The following is a 21,559-nucleotide window of genomic DNA, read 5'->3' on the forward strand; positions in this document are numbered from 1 at the left end:
GGTTTCATACAATATTTGTCCTTTTGTGACTGACTAATTTCACTCAGCATAATGCCCTCCAGACTCATCTATGTTATGAGATGTTTTACGGATTCATCATTGTTCTTTATCGTTGCTTAGCATTCCATTGTGTGAATATACCATAATCTGTTTATCCATTCATCCGCTGATGGGCACCAAGGTTGTTTCCTTCTTTTTGCTATTGTGACAAGTGCTGCAATGAACATGGGTGTGCATATATCTATTCGTGTGAAGGCTCTTATTTCTCTAGGATATATTCCGAGGAGTGGGATTGCTGGATTGTACGGTACTTCTATTTCTAGCTTTTTAAGGAAGCATCAAATTGATTTCCAAAGTGATTGTACCATTTTACATTCCCACCAGCAGTGTATAAGTGTTCCAGTCTCTCCACAGTCTCTCCAGCATTTATTATTTTGTGCTTTTTGGATTAATACTAGGCCTTGTTGGGGTGAGATGGTATCTCATCGCAGTTTTGATTTGCATTTCTCTAATGGCTAATGATTGTGAACATTTCCTCATGTATCTGTTAGCGGCCTGAATGTCTTCTTTGGTGAAGTGCCTGTTCATATCCTTTGCCCATTTTTTAATTGGGTAATTGTCTTTTTCTGGTTGAAGTTTTGCAGTATCTTGTAGATTTTAGAGATTAGACCCTGATAGGATATGTTGTGGCCAAAAATTTTTCCGAGTCTGTAGGTTGTCTTTTTACTCTTTTGGTGAAGTCTTTTGATGAGCATAAGTGTTTGATTTTTAGGAGCTCCCAGTTATCTAGTTTCTCTTCTGGTGTTTGTGCATTGTTAGTTATGTTTTGTATTCTGTTTATGCCATGTATTAGGGCTGCTAGTGTAGTTCCTGTTTTTTCTTCCGTGATCTTTATCATTTTAGATTTTATATTTAGGTCTTTGATCCATTTTGAGTTAGTCTTTGTACATGGTGTGAAGTATGGGTCTTCTTTCAGTTTTTTGCAGAAGGATATCCAGTTATGCCAGCACCATTTGTTAAAGAGACTTTCTTTTCCCCAGTTAACAGACTTTAGGCCTTTGTCAAATATCAGCTGCTCATAGGTGGATGAATTTATGTCTGAATTCTCAATTCTGTGCCATTGGTCTATGTATCTGTTGTACCAGTACCAGGCTGTTTTGACTACCATGGCAGTATAATAGGTTCTAAAATCAGATAGTGTGAGGCCTCCCACTTTGTTCTTCTTCTTGAGTAATGCTTTACTTATTCTGGGCCTCTTCCCTTTCCAAATAACGTTGCTGATTTGTTTCTCCATCTCATTAAAAATTGTCATTGGAATTTGGATCGGGATTGCATTGCATCTGTAGATTGCTTTGGGTAGAACTGACATTTTCACAATGGTGAGTCTTCCTATCTATGAGCAAGGTATGTTTTTCCACTTAAGTAGGTCTCTTTTGGTTTCTTGCAGTAGTGTCTTGTAGTTTTCTTTGTATAGGTCTTTTATGCCTCTGGATAGATTTATTCTTAAGCATTTTATCTTTTGGGGGGCCATTGTAAATGGTACTGATTTGGTGATTTCCTTGTCGAAGTTCTCTTTGTTTGTGTTGAGGAATTCAACTGATTTCTGTATGTTTATCTTGTATCCTGAAACTTTGCTGAAATCTTCTATTAGTTCCAGTATTTTTCTTGTGGATTCTTTGGGATTTTCTGTGTATAAGATCATATCATCTGCAAATAGGGACTGAATTTTGTCCCCCCAGAAATGTGCGTATCAATTTGGCTGGGCCATGATTTCCAGTATTGTGTGGTTGTCCTCCATTTTGTGATTGTAATTTTATGTTAAAGAGGATTAGGGTGGGATTGACCCAGGTCACATCCCTGATCCAATGTAAAGGGAGTTTCCCTGGGGTGTGGCCTGCATCACCTTTTATCGCTGAAGAGATAAAAAGGAAAGGGAAGTGAAAAGAGAGGGCTGGCCTCATACCACCAAAAATGAAGTGCTGGGAGCGAGTGCGTCCTTTGGACCCAGGGTCCTTGCGCAGAGAAGCTTCATTGATGAGGGGCCGACAGAGAGAGAAAGACTTCCCCTGGAGCTGATGCCCTGAATTTAGACTTTTAGCCTACAAGACTGTGAGAAAATAAATTTCTTTTTGTTAAAGCCATCCGCTTGTGGTATTTCTGTTATAGCAGCACTAGATAACTACGACAGATACTTTTATTTCTTCCTTACCAATTTTGATGCCCTTTATTTGTTTTTCTAGCCTAATTTCTCTGGCTAGGACCTCCAGCACAATGCTGAATACAAGTGGTGATAGAAGGCATCCTTGTCTGATTCTTGTTCTCAAGGGGAATGCTTTCAGGTTCTCTCCATTTAGGGTGATGTTGGCTGTTGGCTTTGTATAAATGCCCGTTATTATGTTGAGGAATTTCCCTTCTATTCCCTTTTTGTTGAGAGTTTTTATCATGAATGGGTATTGGACTTTGTCAAATGCCTTTTCTGCATTGATGGATAAGATCATGTGGTTCTTGTCTTTTGTTTTATTTATGTGATGGATTACATTGATTGTTTTCCTAATGTTGAACCATCTCTGCATACTTGGTATGACTCCCACTTGGTCATGATGAATTTTTTTTGATATATTGTTGAATTCTATTGGTAGAATTTTGTTGAAGATTTTTGCATCTATGTTCATGAGGGATATTGGTCTGTAATTTTCTTTTTTTGTGGTGTCTTCACCTTGTTTCGGTATCAGGGCTATGCTGGCTTCATTGAATGAGTTTGGGAGTATTCTATCCTTTTCTATGCTCTGAAATACCTTTAGTCTTAGTGCTGTTAACTCTTCTCTGAAAGTTTGGTAGAATTCTCCAGTGAAGCTGTCAGGGCCAGGGCTTTTTTTTGTTGGGAGTTTTTAAATTACCTTTTCAATCTCTTCTTTTGTTATAGGTTTATTTAGTTGTTCTGCCTCTGTTTGTGTTAGTTTCGGTAAGCAGTGTGTTTCTAGAAATTTGTCCATTTCCTCTGGGTTTTCAAATTTGTGGGAGTACAAATTTTCATAGTATTCTGTTATGATTCTTTTAAGTTCAGTTGGTCTGTTGTGATATTGCCCATCTCATTTCTCATTCAGGTTATCTGCTTCCTCTCCTGTTTTTCTTTTGTCAGTTTGGCCAATGGTTTATTGATTTTGTTGATCTTTTCAAAGAATCAGCTTTTGGTCTTGTTAACTCTTTCAATTGTTTTTCTATTCTCTATTTCATTTAATTTTGCTCTAATTTTTATTACTTTCTTCTGGCGCCCAAGGGCTTCTTTTGCTGCTCTCTTTCTACTTGTCTGATTTGTAGGATTAATGTTTTGATTTTGGCCCTTTCTTTTTTTGGGATGTGCGCATTTATTACATTTATTGGTATAAACAGACCTCTGAGCACTGCTTTTGCTGTGTCCCAAAGGTTCTGGTAGGATGTGTTTTCATTCTCATTTGATTGTGTGGATTTCTTTATTCTGTCCTTAATTTCTTCTATAACCCAGTAGTTTTTGAACAAGGTGTTGTTCAGTTTCTGTGTATTTGTTTTTTTTTTTTTTCATTGCTTTTTCTGTTATTGATTTCTACTTTTATGGCTTTATGGTCAGAAAAGATGCTTTGTAATATTTCAATGTTTTGGATTCTGCTAAGGCTTGCTTTGTGGCCTAATAGGTGGTCTGTTCTGGAGAATGTTCCATGTGCATTGGAAAAGAAAGTATACTTGGCTGCCATTTGGTGGAGTGTTCTGTATATGTCTATGAGATCAAGTTGGTTGATTTTGGCATTTAGATCTTCTGTGTCTTTACTGAGCTTCTTTCTGGATGTTCTGTCCTTCACTGAAAGTGGTGTGTTGAAGTCTCCTACTACTATGTGGAGCTATTTCTCTTTTCAGTGCTGTTAGAGTTAGTTTTATATATTTTGGAGCCTTGTTATTGGGTGCATAAATATTTCTTATGGTTATGCCCTGCTGGTGTATTGACCCTTTAATCATTATACAGAGTCCTTCCTTATCCTTTGTGGTGGATTTTGCTTTAAAATCTATTTTGTCAGCCACTAATATTGCTACTCCTGCTCTTTTTTGATTGTTGTTTGCTTGATATATTTTTTTCCATCTTTTGAGTTTTAGTTTGTTTGTGTCTTAAAGCCTAAGGTATATTTCTTGTAGGCAGCATACAGATGGATCTTTTTTTATCCATACTGCCACTCTCTGTCTATTGGTGTATTTAATCCATCTACATTCAATGTAATTATTGATAGGTATGCATTTAGTGCTGTCATTTTGATGTCTTTTGTGTGTGCATGCGTGTTGTTGACAGTTTCTTCGTTCCACTTAATTTTCTGGGCTGAGTCATTTTTCTTTACCTATTTTCTTTTCATCTTTTTCATTGTTGTTAACTTTGTGTTTGCTGAGTCTTTATGATTTTCTTGTTTTTTATTTTGATTTGTAGGATTGTTAGTTTCCTCTGTGATTACCTTAATATTTACCCATATTTTTCTAAGTTTAAACCAATGGTTTATTTCTTTATATTGCCTTGACTTCCGCTCCTTATTAAAGATCTATTACAACATTATTTAGTCCCTCTTTTTAGTTTTAATGTTATCATCTTTTACTTACTGATGTCTCTGTTTCTCTATTTTCAGTGTTATAGCTTTGATTTATTTTTTTGACTTTCCTATCTGGGTTTATATCTGGTTGTTTTGTCCTGTGTTCTAGTCTTTGGTTGTTATCTGATGTTATTGATTTTCTAACCGGAGGACTCCCTTTAGTATTTCTTGTAATTTTGGTTTGATTTTTACAAATTCCTTAAACTTCTGTTTATCTGGAAATGCCCTAATTTCACCATCATATCCAAGAGACGGTTTTGCTGGATATATAATTCTTGGCTGACAATATTTTTCCTTCAAGGCTTTATATATGTCGTCCCATTGCCTTCTTGCCTGCATGGTTTCTGCTGAGTAGTCTGAGCTTAGTTTTATTGACTCTCCTTTGTAGATGACTTTTTGTTTATCCCTAGCCGCTCTTAAAATTCTCTCTTTATCTTTGGTTTTGGCAAGTGTGATTATAATATGTCTTGTTGACTTTCTTTTGGGATCTACCTGAGCATCTTGAATAGATATTTTCTCATCTTTCCTGATATCAGGGAAGTTTTCTGCCAACAAATCTTCAAGAATTCTCTCCGTATTTTCTGTTATTCCCTCCCGTTCTGGTATTTCAGTCACTTGTAGATTATTCCTCTTGATAGAGTCCCACGTAAGTCTTAGGATTTTTTATCTATTTTTACTCAAACGAGTTGGTGTCAAGTGCTTTACCTTCCATCTCACTAATTCTGACTTCCATTGTCTTATTTCTACTTCTATGACTTTCTAATGAGTTGCCTAATTCTGAAATTTTATTGTTAATTTTCTGGATTTCTGATTGCTGTCTCTCTATGGATTCTTGCAGCCTGTTAAATTTGTCATTATGCTCTTTATAACCTTCTTAAGTTCCTCTGTTGCTCTGTCTGTGTGTTCCTTGGCTTGTTCGCATTTTGCATGATCTCCTTCCTGATATCTTGAAGAGTTCTGTATATTAATCTTTTGAATTCTACCTCTGGTAATTCGAAGAAGTTATCTTCCTCCAGAAGGTTTCTTGATTTTTTGTTTTGGTGGCTTCCTGAAGCCATCATGGTCTGCCCCTTTATTTGATTTGATACTGACTGCTGTCTCTGAGCCATCAATTAGTTCTTATATTTATTTATTTTATGTTTGCTTACTGTGTCCTAGCATCTTCTTGTGTTTTGTTTTGATATGCCCAGATAGGCTGGTCATGTGAGCTAGTTTGATTATTGGCATCTTTGAAGCTCTCATGTCCTGTCTCCAGGTGGCTAGAACTGTTACTATGTATGTGAGCCCAGGAGTCTGTTTACTTTTCTTGTGTTGAATCAGCTCAGGTGTCCAGGTGGTGGGTCAATGAGCATGTGGTACAGGGTCTCACCTACAGTCATAGACGGGCAGGGATGATTGGAGTAGGCACAGGTATCTGGCTACAGTAGGGGGTCATGTGCTGATCAAGGCAGGGGGCTGACTGCTGCCCCTGAGTGCCTGGGTGAATGGTGTGTCTCTGTTCCCTAGACAGCATAGGTAGGTGAATTTTGCAGCTGGACTATGGCACCCAATGCTGTTGGCTGTAAGGACTGGCAGTCACCCATTATTCTTGGACCCCTGTCGCGGGTGGCTTGGTGGAGTCACCAGTCCTCAGGTCCCTGATGTGGGTAGGTGAGGACTCTGCTTAATGGGTAAGGTGGTGTCAAATGTCACAAATCTGCCACTCCCCCTTATAGCTGATACAGATGAAAACAGGCTTCAGCTATATGCCCTGTTGTACTGTCTTAGTGAGGGCCTACGCTGTTGAAATCAGCCCACACAGATCTATGCAGGGGTGAAAGGCATTCAATGTCCGTGGACCCCTTATGCTTGTGCCTAGGCAAAGTGGCTGTGCCTGCCTTGAGTTCTTGGCTTAGGGGAGCAGGCAGATTATTTTTTCCTGTTTGTTAGTTTGTTCCCTCTCCAAAGCTGGGAGAACGGCTTAGGTGTGCAAACGGTCCTACTTCTGGCCCATGGGGCTCAGCAATCCTTGAGGATGGCCCAGGACCTGGTGCAGAGTGGGAAGGGGCAGGTAAATGGGAGAAAGTTACTTCCCAAAAGGGTTTTTTTTTTAAAAATTTAAATCCACATGGTAGGTTAGACATTTGTACTTATTTTTTGTTGACTGAGTACTGTTTCTCACTGGTTCTGGAAGCTTGAGCAGACTCTCTGTCTCTTGGTTTCTCCCAATGTGGAAAATGAATTCTGTGCTCCACTGTTTGCCTCACCCCTCACACGCCAGCCCATCCTGCCTGCAGGGTGCCGGCGCTGGCCAGGTCAGGTCTGGCAACTCCTCACTGCTTCTGAACTGTCTCTCCCTCCCCTGCTGCTCAATCTGATTCCTTGACTTTGCCTTTGATGTTCAGGGCTTCTAGATTGTAGTCTATAATTGACTGACTTGTTTTTTTTTTTTTTGGTCTTTGTTGTAAGAGGGACCACAGGAAGTGTCTGACTACTCTGCCAACTTGGTCCCACCTCTAAAACATATCTTCTTAATTAAAGAAAATACAATGATTTTCCTTCAAAATATGACTCATTGGCAGCAAGTGTGTTACCTTCATGTTGGGTCAACAGTGTCTTCCTAAAGAGACACAGAGGTTGAGGCTCATTTGCATCTCCACCATAATAAACTCATATTTTTTAAAAGTATCTAAGCACAACCTTTGCTCTCTAGTTTGGATGCTACTGCTTATATCACTGATTCCCTATTGGGGTTAGGGTCACACTAGCATATTCTTTCCGTCTACAGGCACACCTCGGAGATATTGTGGGTTTGGTTCTAGACGACCGCAATAAAGTGAATATCACAATAAAGTGAGGCAGATGACTTTTTTTGGTTTCCCAGTGCATATAAAAGTTATGTTTACACTATACTGTAGTCTATTAAGTGTGAAATACAATTATGTATTAAAAAAAGGTACAGTCCTTGATTTAAGAATACTTTATTGCTAAAAAATTCTAACCATCATCTGAATCTTCAGAAAGTCGCAATCTTTTTGCTGGTGGAGGCTCTTGCCTTGATGTTGGTAGCTACTGACTGATCAGGGTAGTGGTTGCTGAAGGTTGAGGTGGTTGTGGCAATTTCTTAAAATAAGACAAAAATGAAGTTTGCTGCATTGATTGACTCTTTCTTTCATGAAAGATTTTTCTGTGGAATGTAATGCTATTTGATAAAATTTTACCCATAGTAGAACTTCTTTCAAAATTGGACTCATTCCTTTCAAGCCCTGCCACTGCTTCATCAACTAAGCTTATGTAATAGTCTAAATCCTTTGTTGTCATTTCAACAATGTCCACAACATCTTCACCAGCAGGAGATTCCATTTGCAAGAAACCATTTTCTTTGCGCATCCGTAAGAAGCAACTCCTCATTCATTAAAGTTGTATCATGAGATTGCAGCAATTCAAACACATCTTCAGGCTCCACTTCTAATTCTAGTTCTCTAGCAAGCCAGATTCAGAAGAAGACATTGAATGAGGGATATCATTGCTGATGTCAGATGGATCTTGTCTGAAAGCAGAGAATAACAGAAAGCTGTTTACCTGTGTTTTATTGACTATGAAAAGGCATTTGACTGTGTAGATCATTACAAATTATGGATAACACTGCGAAGAACTGGAATTCCAGAACACCTAATTGTGCTCATGTGGAACCTGTACAGAGACCAAGAGGCAGTCATTCAAACAGAACAAGGGGATATTGTGTGGTTTAAAGTCAGGAAACGTGTGAGTCAGGGTTGTAGCCTTTCACCATACTTACTCAATCTGTATGCTGAGCAAGTAATCTAAGAAGCTGGACTATATGAAGAAGAATGGGGCATCAACATTGGGGGAAGACTCATTGACAACCTGTGATATGCAGATGACACAACTTTGCTTGCTGAAAGTGAAGAGGACTTGAAGCACTTACTGATGAAGATCAAAGACTACAGCCTTTCGTATGGATTATACCTCGACATAAAGAACACAAAAATCCTCACAACAGAACCAATAAGCAACATCATGATAAATGGAGAAAAGACTGAAGTTGTCAAGGATTTCATTTTACTTGGATCCATAATCAACACCCATGGAAGCAGCAGTTAAGAAATCAAATGACATGTTGCATTGGGCAAATACACTGCAAAACACCTCTTCAAAGTGTTAAAAAGATGTCACTTTGAGGACTAAGGTGCACCTGACCCAAGCCATGGTATTTTCAATTGCCTTATATGCATGAGAAAACTGGACAATGAATAAGGAAGACCGAAGAAGAACTGATGCCTCTGAATTATGGTGTTGGTGAAGAATATTGAATATACCATGGATTGCCAGAAAAAAGGAACAAATCTCTTGGAAGAAGTACAGCCAGAATGCTCCTTAGAAGGGAGGATGGTGAGACTTTGTCTCACATAGTTTGGACATGTTATCAGGAGGGACCAGTCCCTGAAGAAGGACATCATGCTCGGTAGAGGGTCAGCAAAAAAGAGGAAGATCCTCAGTGAGATGGATTGACACAGTGGTTGCAAGAATGGGCTCAAACATAGCAACAATTGTGAGGATGGAGCAGGACTGGGCAGTGTTTTGTTCTGTTGTCCATAGGTTCGCTACGAGTCAGAACCAACTCGACGGCACCTAACAACAGCAACAAGCTATTTCCACCACATCTGCAGTTACTTCCTTCACTGAAGTCTTGAACCCCTTGAAGTCATCCATGAGGGGTGGAATCAACTTCTTCCAAACTCCTGTTAATGTTGATATTTTGACTTCCTCCCGTGAATCACAAACGTGCTTAATGGCATCTAGAATGCTGAACCATTTCCAGAATGTTTTCAATTTACTTTGTCCATATCCAACAGAGGAATCACTATTTATGGCAGCTACAGCCTTACGATATGTATTTCTTAAATAATAAGACTTTGAAGTCGAAATTACTCCTTGATCCATGGGCTGCAGAATGGATGTTGTGTTAGCAGGCATGAAAACTACATTAATCTCTTTGTACATCTCCATCAGAGCTCTTGGGTGGCCAGGTGCATTGTCAATGAGCAGTAATATTTTGAAAGATATCTTTTTTTCTGAGCAGTGGGTCTCAACAGTGGGCTTAAAATATCCAGTAAACTATGCTGTAAACAGATGTGCTGTCATCTAGGCTTTGTTTTTCCATTTATAGAGCCCAGGCAGAGTAGATTTAGCATAATTCTGAAGGACCCTAGGATTTTTGGAATGATAAATGAGCACTTAAAGTCACCAGCTGCATTAGCCCCTAGCAAGAGTAAGCCTGTCCTTTGAAGCTTTGAAGCCAGGCACTAACTTCTCCTCTCTAGCTATGAAAGTTCTAGATGGCATCTTCTTCCAATATAAAGCTGTTTTGTCTGCATTGAAAATCTGTTGTTTAGTGTAGCCACCTTCATCAATTATCTTAGACAGATCTTCTGGATAACTTGCTGCAGCTTCTATATCAGCACTTGCTGCTTCACCTTTCACTTTTATGTTATCCAGATGGCTTCTTTCCTTAAACCTCATGAACCAACCTCTGCTAGCTTCAAACTTTTCTTCTGCAGCTTCCTCACCTCTCTCAGCCTTCATAGACTTGAAGAGAGTTAGGGCCTTGCTTTGGATTAGGCTTTGTCTTAAGGAAATTTTGTGGCTAGTTTGATCTTCTATCTAGACCACTAAAACTTTCTTCATATCAGCAATAAGGCTGTTTTGCTTTATCATTTGTGTGTTCACTGGAGTAACACTTGTAACTTCCTTCAAGAACTTTCCCTTTGCATTCACAACTTGGCTAACTGTTTGGTGCAAGAGGCCTAGCTTTCGTCCTATCTCAGCATGCCTTCCTCATTAAGCTTAATCATTTCCAGCTTTTGATTTAAAGTGAGAGACGTGCGACTCTTCCTTTCATTTGAACACTTAGAGGTGATTGTAGAGCTTTTAATTGGCCTAATTTAAATATTGTCATGTCTCAGGGAATAGGGAAGCCCGAGGAGAGGGAGAGAGACGGGGGAATGTCTGGTCGATGGAGCAGTCAAAACACACAAAATATTTATCGATTAAGTTCACTATCTTATATTGGTGCAGTTGATGGTGCCCAAAACAATTAAAATAGAAACATCAAAGATCACTCATCATAGATCACCATAACAGATATAATAATAATGAAAAGGTCTGAAATATTGAGAGAACTACCAAAATGTGACACAGAGACAGGAAGTGAGCACATGCACTTGGAAAAATGGCACTGATAGATTTGCTCGAAACAGGGTTGCTGCAAACCTTCAGTTTGTAAAAAACACAGTATCTGTGAAGTGCAATAAAGTGAGGTATGCTTGTACTTTATTGTGGGGAGACTCATGGAAACACAGTGGTGGTCACAACCCTAGGTGAGGTCAGTCTTTTACATTTCCCTCATTGTCTTTTACATTTTTCTCTTTTCAAGTGTATGCTCCCTATGTTTAACCACTGACTGATACTCCTTGTTTAAAATGTAATTTAAAAAAATTACTAAACTTGCAAACGGTAAGTGAAAATGACACTAAAATCATGAAACCCGGAGTTTTTGACATTTTGGTGTTGCCAAGGAGCTGTCTGAGATGGGAGGTAGATGTGTGCAGATAAATGCTTGAGTTCAGCTGTGGCAGGAGGCTGGAATGTTTTCGTAGGATTTTGTGTGTGAGTAATCAAAAGAAAACAAAGTAAAAACTAAAACTAAAGCAAGCAAATAAACCAGGGCTTTGAACTGGAATGAACCGGTTTGAAGCCCTGAAACAAACATGAAATCACTGTTTTGTTAGTTGACAGCTTCGTTTAAAATAATTTAAAAAAAAAAAGTCCAGCTGTGCAGGTCTCTTTGGACTTGGATAAATCACTGGTGTCTGCACTCTGCTCTGGCTGGTAACATGCAAGGGGTTGAAAGGTGAAGAAATCAAAGATGACATGAATGAGTTGCAATGAAATGTCATTTTTATGCCCATCGGACACCTATCCCAACTACTTCCATGGTTAAGTTTCAAAAGTTCAGGAGACAAATCATTTATGGGAGGGTGTCAAAGCAGACTTGAATAAACAGGCAAACATTACATGTCCTGGATGAGTAGGCTATACATGGAGAATGTGTCAATTTTTTCTAAAACATAAATGGGCTTAACATAGTTTATATAAAAGTACTACTTGGATTTTTCTTGGAACTGTATTCTAAAATTCATCTACAACAAAAACTGCGCAAGAAAAGCCAAGGAAATTTGATAAGACAAGAGTAGAGAGCCAGGACTAGAGTGTGAGACCCACTGCCTTAGAGTCTGATGATGGCTATGCTGCTTGCCTCTGCCAACCTCAACACTCTCCTTCTTCCCACTGGACCCTGCTCTTTGCTAAAAAGCTGATTCACTAATGGCCTATCCAGGGAAGAATTTGGTTGACTATTTGTTCTTAAATCTAAAATCTTGTCAGACTAGTTGAGCTCTCTCACTTGAGTAAGTAACATTCTCTTAGGCTGCACCCCAGGCTCACGGAGAGAGCTGATATGGTCCCAGACGCCTGGGAGGGGCCCTTCATTAGCCTCTCTTCCCAGTTGGCAACTGCATTTCTGTTGCGGCTCTTTAACAACGATGTGAAATGTGGGGTTACAGGAAGCGTGACAGAGCTAGTGGAGGGAATGTTTTTAGAGTGCAAAGCCTTTCTAACACCCCTCAGATTATCACAGAGGTCCTGTCGTAAGTGTTACAGTGATACATGAATAATACTGTATCTATTCATTTATACCACAATTAAGGATTCCTTCAATGCTTCTGAGGCGTGTCCTTACGCACCATATTTCTATCTCACTTGGGCTCCAAGGACTTGTTCTTCATCCCATGAAATATGAAAGAAACCCCTTACTTTTTTAGTACAGTTGGAGGCAACATTGACATTTTTCAAATACAATGACAACTGCAGACAAATCAAAGAAAAACAAAAGCAGAGGAGCTAACAGATTTTATGAATGCAGCCTTCCTATCATTGTCTAACTAATGCAGAGCTGTCACCAATCTGGCGACTTATAGGGACCCAGTTCCATTTCCTCCACTTCAAGCATACACGAGGTGAAAGGGTTAGGCCAAGTTACTCAGATGTCTAGCTCCATGTTGGTTTGGGCAGACACCTTGCCAAGTCTAGTGGGATTCCCCTTTCTTTTCAGATGCTGCTGCTAGCATTTTCTCTGGGCATCAGCCACCAGGTCATTTCCTGTGACTCTGAGCGCCACTGAACTTCCTGAAGCCCCCACAGTCACCACTGATTCTGGCCCTTGGGAAAGACTTTGTGTAACCTTGCTCTTCTCCAAAGGTTCCTCCCCTGAATGTCTCACATTAGTTTTCACATATGGTCCCCATTTGCCTCTGTCTCTTGCTCCTAACTGGTTTCTCCATGATCTAACTAACTGATTGCTAAGGATGGTTCTTCCCTCAGGCAGAGCTTGTACCTCATCCCCAACTCTAGAAGTAGGCCCGATTGATCTGTAGGTAAATCTATTCCCTTGCAGTAACTGCTATAAGAAAAAGCATGTGATCCACTACAAGCCAATGAAACCTGAGGAGAAGTTTGCAGGGGCTTCTGAAAGTCTTTCCCACCGGACATTGTCGGATGAGGGCATGAGTGCTGAATCATCTCACCATCAGCACTGGGAATAAGGCAGAACCAAGAGAATGGCAGGGAAATGGACCAGGGCCACTGGACTCAGTCAGTTCTGAAGTCCACCCCTCCGTCCAACTTCCAGGGACAGGAGCCTCTTTATTGTTTAAGTATGTTTGGGATATATTTTCTTGTTGTTGCTGTTACCTGCAGCCGAAGGATTCCCAACGGATACACTTTTCCTCTTTTTTGGTCACTCATTAGTTTCTGTTTTCCAACTGAGAGATACCTCTACCTCTTAGCTAATTTTCCAAACCTTTCTGACCTTGGAAAATGATCTAGCTCAAGTACCAGCTCTGTCCACATATGCTTCAATACTCAGGAGACCTAGTGTGGAATTCTTTTAATTATTATTACAATAATAAAATGACTTCACTCATACAATAAAAATAACAGACCATCCATTCCCAGAGCACCCAGTGGGATCCAACCAACTAGGCTTTCTAAGTTCAACTAGGCCGATAGTAATAGCAAAACTGGGGGCACTGTAGGAAAAGATGACATCCAGAGAACAGATAAGCTCATTTAAACATTTTATGAATAAAAGGGAAAGTAGCACTTAGTGTTTTAGAGCCACAGGTGTTCTTTGAAAGCCTTCTCTACTGGCAGTTGAATGTTTATTAAAACAAAGTACTTGGGGGCTGGAAAAATAGACATGCTGACATTAAAAAAGACAGAAGTCAAAGAAGACGGGAGAAGTGAGCTCTCAGCAAAGGGAGAAAGTTTCCTGCTGGGTGAGGGCAGCAGGTTAGGGGGTGGGTTTGAGTCTTTCCAAGATTCTGTGGATTTATTTAACAGCAGAAAACACAGAACTAAACATCTACTACATTTAACTTGAAAATCAAGTCTCATTTTATCATTCCTTTTTCAAGTTATCACTCCATGCCAAATAGCTATGAGCACTGAGTGATCTACGCTGATTTAAGCTTTTCAAAACTGAGGACATTTAAAAATTTTTTAGCTTTTGATAAAAAGATCAGGCAACTGAATTCCTTTGTTCTAACTCTCAGAGTGAAGGAAAAGGCAACAGTGGTTGGATATTTAATTACGTCCAGATTTTTTAAAGCTATTATACTCTTTAGTATACTCGCTAGTCTTGAATATTTCAATTTTCTAGATACTTGAGCAAAAAAGCCTCTATCTCATTTTGAGAAAAGTAAACTTCATGTTAGAGTTGACACATTAAATTCCTACTACTGTTCATAAATCAACTTTGGAATAAGATAACTATGAGCTATTATGTCCTAGAAAAGATTAATCTTTAAAAAGACAAGTGGCTGACAAACAGGCCGGGGACAATTTCAAGGACACTCCAAGCAAAGATTCTTAGTGTGAGCTCTATATCACAATAATTATTAACTATAAAAAGTGATCCTTACTAGCTCTGCCATCCTTAGAATGTCCGCAGATTAGATTACTCTGTGGGATGAGAATCAAGGGAGGATTTGGAAATTGCAAAAGGCAGAGAGATAGAAGAAGTATCAAATGGGATGCTCCCATACCATCCGACATCTTTTTGAATTGAAACCAGGGATTTTTCTTACCATCGCTGGAACAAAATCTTCCATCAATGGATTTTCTCCGAAACCTGCAAAGAGGAACACACACATGCTCCTAAGACAGAGAAAACTTTAGCAGTTTACATTTGTTCCCTGTAGACTTTGCCTGCCAGGAACTCTTAAATACAGGCCTTTGGATGTGGAGCTATGAGTTGGAATTGACTCGACGGCAACATGTTTGGTTTTTTTTTTTTTTTGGTTGGATGCGGAGAAACTGTCCCCCTGAGATATTGCTGGTGGGGTTTGTAAAATGGTCCAGCCACTTTGTTCCGGAGATTAGAAGATGTGGACATATTTGGGGTCCCATTATTCTGTCTACCACGTCATGTTAACAATACTAAATCTTCTAATCTATGCATGTGGGATGTCTTTCCATTTATTTAGGTCTTCTTTAATTTCTTTCAATGATGTTTTGTAGTTTTTAATGAACAAGTCTTTCACTTTCATTAAATTTATTCCTAAGTATCTTATTCTTTTTGATGCTATTGTAAATGGAATTGTTTTCTTAATTTTACTTTCAGATTGTTCATTGCTGGTCTATAGCAATACAATTGATTTTTGTATATTAATTTTATATCTTGCACCTTGTTGAATTTGAGGTTTCTTTTTAGAGTGATGAAAATATTCTGAAATTAGTTAGTGATGATGGCTGCACAGCTCTACGAATATGCTAAAAACCAAAGAATTTTACACTTTAAAGGGGTAAATTTTATGGTATGTGAATTATATCTCAATAAAGCTGTTATTTAAAAAATAGGCATACCATTTGGGAATGTCTATAAAAATTAAAATGTGCATCAACCTCTTCTTCCAAAATGGGCCTCCTTTTCGCGTGTGAGGTTGAGAGAGGCAGGGGAGGAGAGCTGGGAGCCAGATGTGTTCGTGCTTTGATGCAGGCTCTGGTTTACTTCCAAATGAGGGTGTCAAGAAGTTGCACACCCTGATCCTGGTATGTTTGCTGGAAGAACCTCCCTTCATGTCTCTTTTATTCCTAGACACACGAGACTTATCCCTCCTCAGGGCCTTCGCTCTTGCTGGTCTCTGCCTGAGCCAGTCTGTCCCCGGAAGCTCACATGGCTGGCTCCTTCTTGCCATTCGGGTCTCAAGGCAGAGGCTTTCCCTGCTGACCAAATCTAAAGTAGCCTCCCCAGCCCAATAATTTCTGTAGCATCACTGTGTTTGTCTCCTCATGTCTCTAGCTGAAATGATTTTGTTTATTAATTGCTTACCTGCTTATTATTTGTTTCTCCCCTCCAGAAGTTAAGCTCCAGGAGAGCAGGGATCTAGACTCTTCTGTTCACCACAGTAGTGCTAGCCCCTAGGACAGCGCCTGGCACATGGGAGGTGAAAACTAAGGATCTGTTGAATGAAAAAGGCACTGGGGGGACCACATTCTTTCTTAATGTCAGAAAGCCAGATTAGCTCTCCTCTTCCCCACCCACCCGAGCAGTTAGTCCTTGGCCTGTCCTAGCTGGCAAAGTGGGCTCTAGTGAAGTTTCTTCATAACTGTTTCAGTGACATTGACTGGTGAGAAACTCTGTGGACTCATAAAAGATGATCTGTTGGGATTGTGTGTTTGTATTAACAGGCATCACCCATATCTGCCTTAGATTTTGGAGCTGACAAAATTCTTTAGTTAGAGGAGTGGAATGATTACAAAGCTAGGCTGAGGCGGGCTGTATCCAGTGAACAAAGGAAAAAACTGTCAGTCAGAACTGTGCTCTAGTGCCTGCAAAAATGATTGTACCCCGTCATGTATCCAGCTCCTCTGATCAAAAGATGGAGTCTGTATCGTCACCTTTTGAATCTAGGCTGGTCTTGCAACTTGTTTTGGCCAATAGAATGAGGCAGAAGTGACATTGTTCCACTTCTGAACCTACCCCTGAAGTGGGCCTTGTACTCTTCTGCTGCCTGTCTTGGAGATACAATAAGCCTGGGCTAACCTGTTGGAGGATGAGAGACCAAGTACAACTGAGGCCCTTCTAGAACAGCTAGTTCCTAGCTGACCCTCCAGCTGATTGTACTCATGACTGCACCCAGCTAAGATCTGCTGAGCCCAGTCCAGATTAGCAGAACCGTCCAGCTGGCCCATAGATTTGTGAGCAAACTTAAATACTTATTGCTGTAAGCCAGTGGGGTTTGTGTGGGGGTGGGTAGTTTTTTTTTTTGTTGTTGTTTCTTTTCTTTTCTTTTTTAACGCAACATTATTGTGGAAATGGATCACTAATACAAAAATCAAAGGAAAGGAAAAGTACCCAGAATGGGCAGTTTGAACTCAGTGTCTAGCAGGGTAGTTGAGAGGAACAAATAAGAAAACCTGTGTGTAGTGCTTCGCCCTGGACCTGCAGATTCATTGTTGCTGTTTGACCTTTCAGAAGCAGATCATCAGGCCTGTCTTCTGAGGCACCTCTAGGTGGGTTTGAACTGCCAACCTTTCAGCTAGTGGAAGTAGAGTGCTTAACCATTTGTGACACCTGGGACTTGGGCTCAATAAATACTTGTTGAGTGAATTGGGCCTTGGGTTGGGGAGGGGAATGGTGTTTAGGATCAGGTCAATACAGCATAAAAACACTCTGGATTCTTAGCTCCCTGCGGGCAGGGCCATGTGTCTTATCAATGCTTTTCATCTTGATTTCATAGCATGAACTACAAAACTCATATGTATTAATAATAAGGTACAGGGGACTCACTGAGAAAATGGCATTATGCTGTGAGGACTGGCTTCATACGGCTTTGGAGAAAACTGTGTTATTAGTTGAATAAAGGAGGAGTTCTCTCCCTGTTAGCATCTTCCCTCAGTCTAGTCTCCTACTTAAAATACCAAATAGCTCTTCTGTCTCCAGATTTCTATTTTCAGTTTGTCTATATTTGGAAAGACTCTATGCTTGTGCATTCGACTGTAGCAAAATAATCCGGCAGCTAGAAGTTTCAACAGAGACTTATACCACAATTTTCAAAAACTGTGTTTTTCACTAGGCTGAATAACAACTTTAGGGAGATTGATATCCCATTATTAACTTATTTTTTTATTGTGGTGAAAATATATACAACAAAACATTCACCAATTCAACAATTTCTACATGTATAATTCAATGACATCGATTACATTCTTCACGTTGTGCAACCATTATCACAATCTTTTTCCAAATTATTCCACCAGCGTTAACATAAGCTCAATACCCACTAAGCAAAATCTTCCCCCTTCCCCTTCCCTCCCACTCTGGTAGCCACTAATAATCTTTGGTTTCTATATATTTGCTTATTCCAAATAATTGGGATCATATATTTCTCCTTTTGCAACTGACTCATTTTGCTCAGCATAATGTTTTCAAGGTTCACTCATGTTGTGGCATGCATCAGAACTTCATTTCTCTTTATGGCTAAGAGTCCATTGCAGGTATATACCATATTGTGTTTATCCATTCATCTGTTGATGGACCTTTTGGTTGCTTCCACCTTTTGACTATTGTCACTCTGTCAATGTATTATCTGATTTCTCCCCTATATACATATTATTTCCCCCCTTGCAACTACTAAGCAATTGGTAGGGATGCACTGTAAGGCTATGCAAATATCTTGATCCTTATCAGAATTTCCCCCTGGATATAACATTCATTGATGATTCTTAACCTGATCCAATCTTTACTATGATGTTTGCAAAGATGTGGCAGTCTGCTTCTGTAAAGATTTACAGTCTTGAAAACCCTATGGGAGCAGTTCTACTCTGTCCTATAGGGTTGCTATGAGTTGGACTGGACTCGATGGCAGTGGGTTTGGTTTGTTTTTGGTTTGCAAAATGATGTGGTTCCAAGTCCTACACTCCTTCCAGTCAGCTCCAAGTGTTCTACTGTAGACCCGAGCCCTCCCTTCTACCGTCAGTATCTGCTAACCATTCTTCTCCCTCACGTGTAACTGTTTCAGTAACTGTTGAATTCACTGAATCCATATCTGCAGGTATGTAGACCTTTTCTTCCATCCTTCCTTTATTGATATGGACTCATGAATTTCTATTTTTTTCAATGCCTATAATTCATTCTTCGTCTTAATTATTTTGGTACTCGAATTGTCTCAGATTTGTCAGTGGTAGTTCCAAGTTTTTTGAAGGCAGTAACTCGACTCAAAGCATCATAAAGGTCACAGGAGGGTGCTATCTTTTGAGTCAGAGAGAGACCTGTATTACTGAGATAGTTGTATCACTGAGGTAGCTAAGAGGTCTTTCTACAGATGTAGTTAATCTTTTCTAAGAGTCTCAAAACTCTATGCTGGCTTTGTTTTCTCTACATGTTCAAGAGGAGAAAGAACATTTGTTTATTGTAAACCTCCTGCCATTCTTTTGGAGTTGTTTCACAGAGAGCACAACAAAGAATGGAATTCTTAAGCTTCAGGCCTGCTGAGAGAGACAAGGAAAGATTCAGCTCTTTTTACTAGGAGAGGCTCCAAACTATCAGGAAGGGAAATTTCCTTGGTAAAATTCCAGCACTATTAACCCCCCACCAACATTTTTATTTTATTTTTTTTTATATTTTACAGCTTACAACTTCTATTTATTTATTTAAATTAAAAAAAAAATTTTCCCATACAAAAATTTATACATACATTGTTACGTGACTCTAATTGCTCTCCCCATACTGTGACAGCACACTCCTCCTTTCCATCCCTGATTCCCCATGTCCATTCAGCCAGCTCCTAACCCTCTCTCTCTGCCTTCCCATCTCACCTCCAGACAGAAGCTGTCCTTTAGTCTCTTGTATCTACTTGAGCTAAGAGGCACGCTCCTCATGAGCATCACTTTATGTCCCACAGTCCAGTCCAATCCCTGTCTGAAGAGTTGGCCTCGGAAATTGTTTTAGTTCTGGGCTGATAGAGAATCTGGGGGCCTTGCTTTCTGGGGTTCCTCCAGTCTCAGTCAAACGTTGTCTGGTCTTTTTACTAGAATTTGAGTTCTGCACCCCACAGTTCTCCTGCTCCATCGGGGACTCTCTGTTGTGCTCCCTGCCAGGGTGGTCATCGGTGGTAGCTGGGCACCATCTAGTACTGGTCTCAGGCTGATGAAGTCTCTGGTTTATGTGGCCCTTTCTGTCTCTTGGGCTAATATTTTCCTTGTGTCTTTGGTGTTCTTCATTCTCCTTTACTCCAGGTGTTTGGGGCCAATTGATGCATCTTAGATGGCTGCTCACAAGCTTTTAAGGCCCCAGACGCCACTCATCAAAGTAGGATGCAGAACATTTTCTTAGTAAGCTTTGTTATGCCAATTGACCTAGATGTCCCGTGAAAGCATGGTCCCCAGACCCCTAACCCTGCTACTCTGTCCCTCAAAGTGTTTGATTGTTTTCAGGAAACTTCTTAGCTTTGGTTTAGTCCAGTTGTGCTGACTTCCCCTGTAGTGTGTGCTCTCCTTCCCTTCACCTAAGATGATTCTTATCTACTATCTAGTTAGTAAATAACCCTCCCCCCTCTCTCCACCCTTGTAACCATCAAAGAATGTTTTCTTCACCCTCCCGCACGTTTTTAAATAGTATTTTATTATATTTTCAGTAGAAGTGTACATAGCAAAACAAGATCCCATTCAACAATTTCTACACAAATAGTTTAGTGACATTGGTTACATTCTTCACATTTTATCAACATTCTCATTATTTTTGTTCTAGTTGTACCATTTCCATTAACCTAGTCTCACAGCCCCTAACCTTTTCATCTATGCTTTAGAGTGTTTGTTGACCATTTGGTCTCATATAGATGGTTTTTTAAAAGAGCGCAGTACTCAAGGGTGATATTCATTACTTTATGAGCTAACCTGCTATTTAGCTAAAATGTGACTTGAGGGGATAGTTTTGGTTCAAGGCTTAAAGACTATCTCAGGGCTATAGTCTCTGGGATTGTTTCTGTTTCAGTGGGTCCCGTAAGTCTGTGTTTTTTTGGAAAATTTGACGTTCTGTTCTATAGTTTTCTTCCTTTCTATCAGGATCCATCTATTATGGTCCTGATCAGAATGTAAGGGCACCATCTAGTTCTCATCTCGGGTAGAGGAGGCCATGGTTCATGTAGACAATTAGTCCTGTAGACTGATTCCTTCCCTGAGTCTTGGGTTTCATTCTTTCTCTTTTGCTCCAGGCAAGTAAAGACCAATACTTGTGTCTTAGATGGTAACCACCAGTGAAAGCTGATTTCTGTATATATAGCTGTTTTTTGTTGATTTATAAAAGTGAGATCATATAGTATTTGTCCTTTCGTGATTGACTTACTTCGCTCAGCATAATGTCTTCCAGGTTCACCTATGTTCCAAGATATTCCGGGAACTTATCTTTCTTTATGATGTGTAGTATTCCATTGAATATATTTACCACATTTTGTTTATCCATTCATCCATTGATGGACACCCCTCCCCCTTTTTTCTTTCAAAGGACATTTTGCCAGAAAATTGATGCTGCAACAGCAGGAAAGCACCTGGTAATATAGTATCAAAGCATATTACTCCTGCTATTTATTGTACTTCAAGATTTATTTTAGATATTAATTTTACTTTTCAATGGAATGTTTAAAGTTGTTTCTAAGTCTCCATATTTGGAAGAACTGATAATTCCCCACATTCTGTGGGATTTACAGTAAGTATTTTCTAGTCTAAAAAATGCACAAGCTGCTTTTTGTTGAGGTTTTATTAACTACAAAAATAACTCTCTTCCAGCACTCAGTATGTGCAGGACATTGATGTACACGCTGCAGATATATTTTTATTCT

General features: G+C 39.7%; 1 protein-coding gene across 1 annotated transcript in view; it reads right to left on the reverse strand.

Moving 5' to 3' along the window:
* The window catches only part of SIDT1 (SID1 transmembrane family member 1), an 83,791-nt gene that overhangs the window by 51,541 nt on the left and 10,691 nt on the right, over positions 1-21,559 (reverse strand). The window contains 1 exon segment of the mRNA XM_023728870.1: positions 14,810-14,853. Within this exon segment, the coding sequence (XP_023584638.1) occupies positions 14,810-14,853 (44 nt within the window).

This window comes from Trichechus manatus, unplaced genomic scaffold (assembly GCF_000243295.1).
Source record: "Trichechus manatus latirostris isolate Lorelei unplaced genomic scaffold, TriManLat1.0 scaffold00026, whole genome shotgun sequence".
NCBI classification, from domain to species: Eukaryota; Metazoa; Chordata; class Mammalia; order Sirenia; family Trichechidae; genus Trichechus; species Trichechus manatus.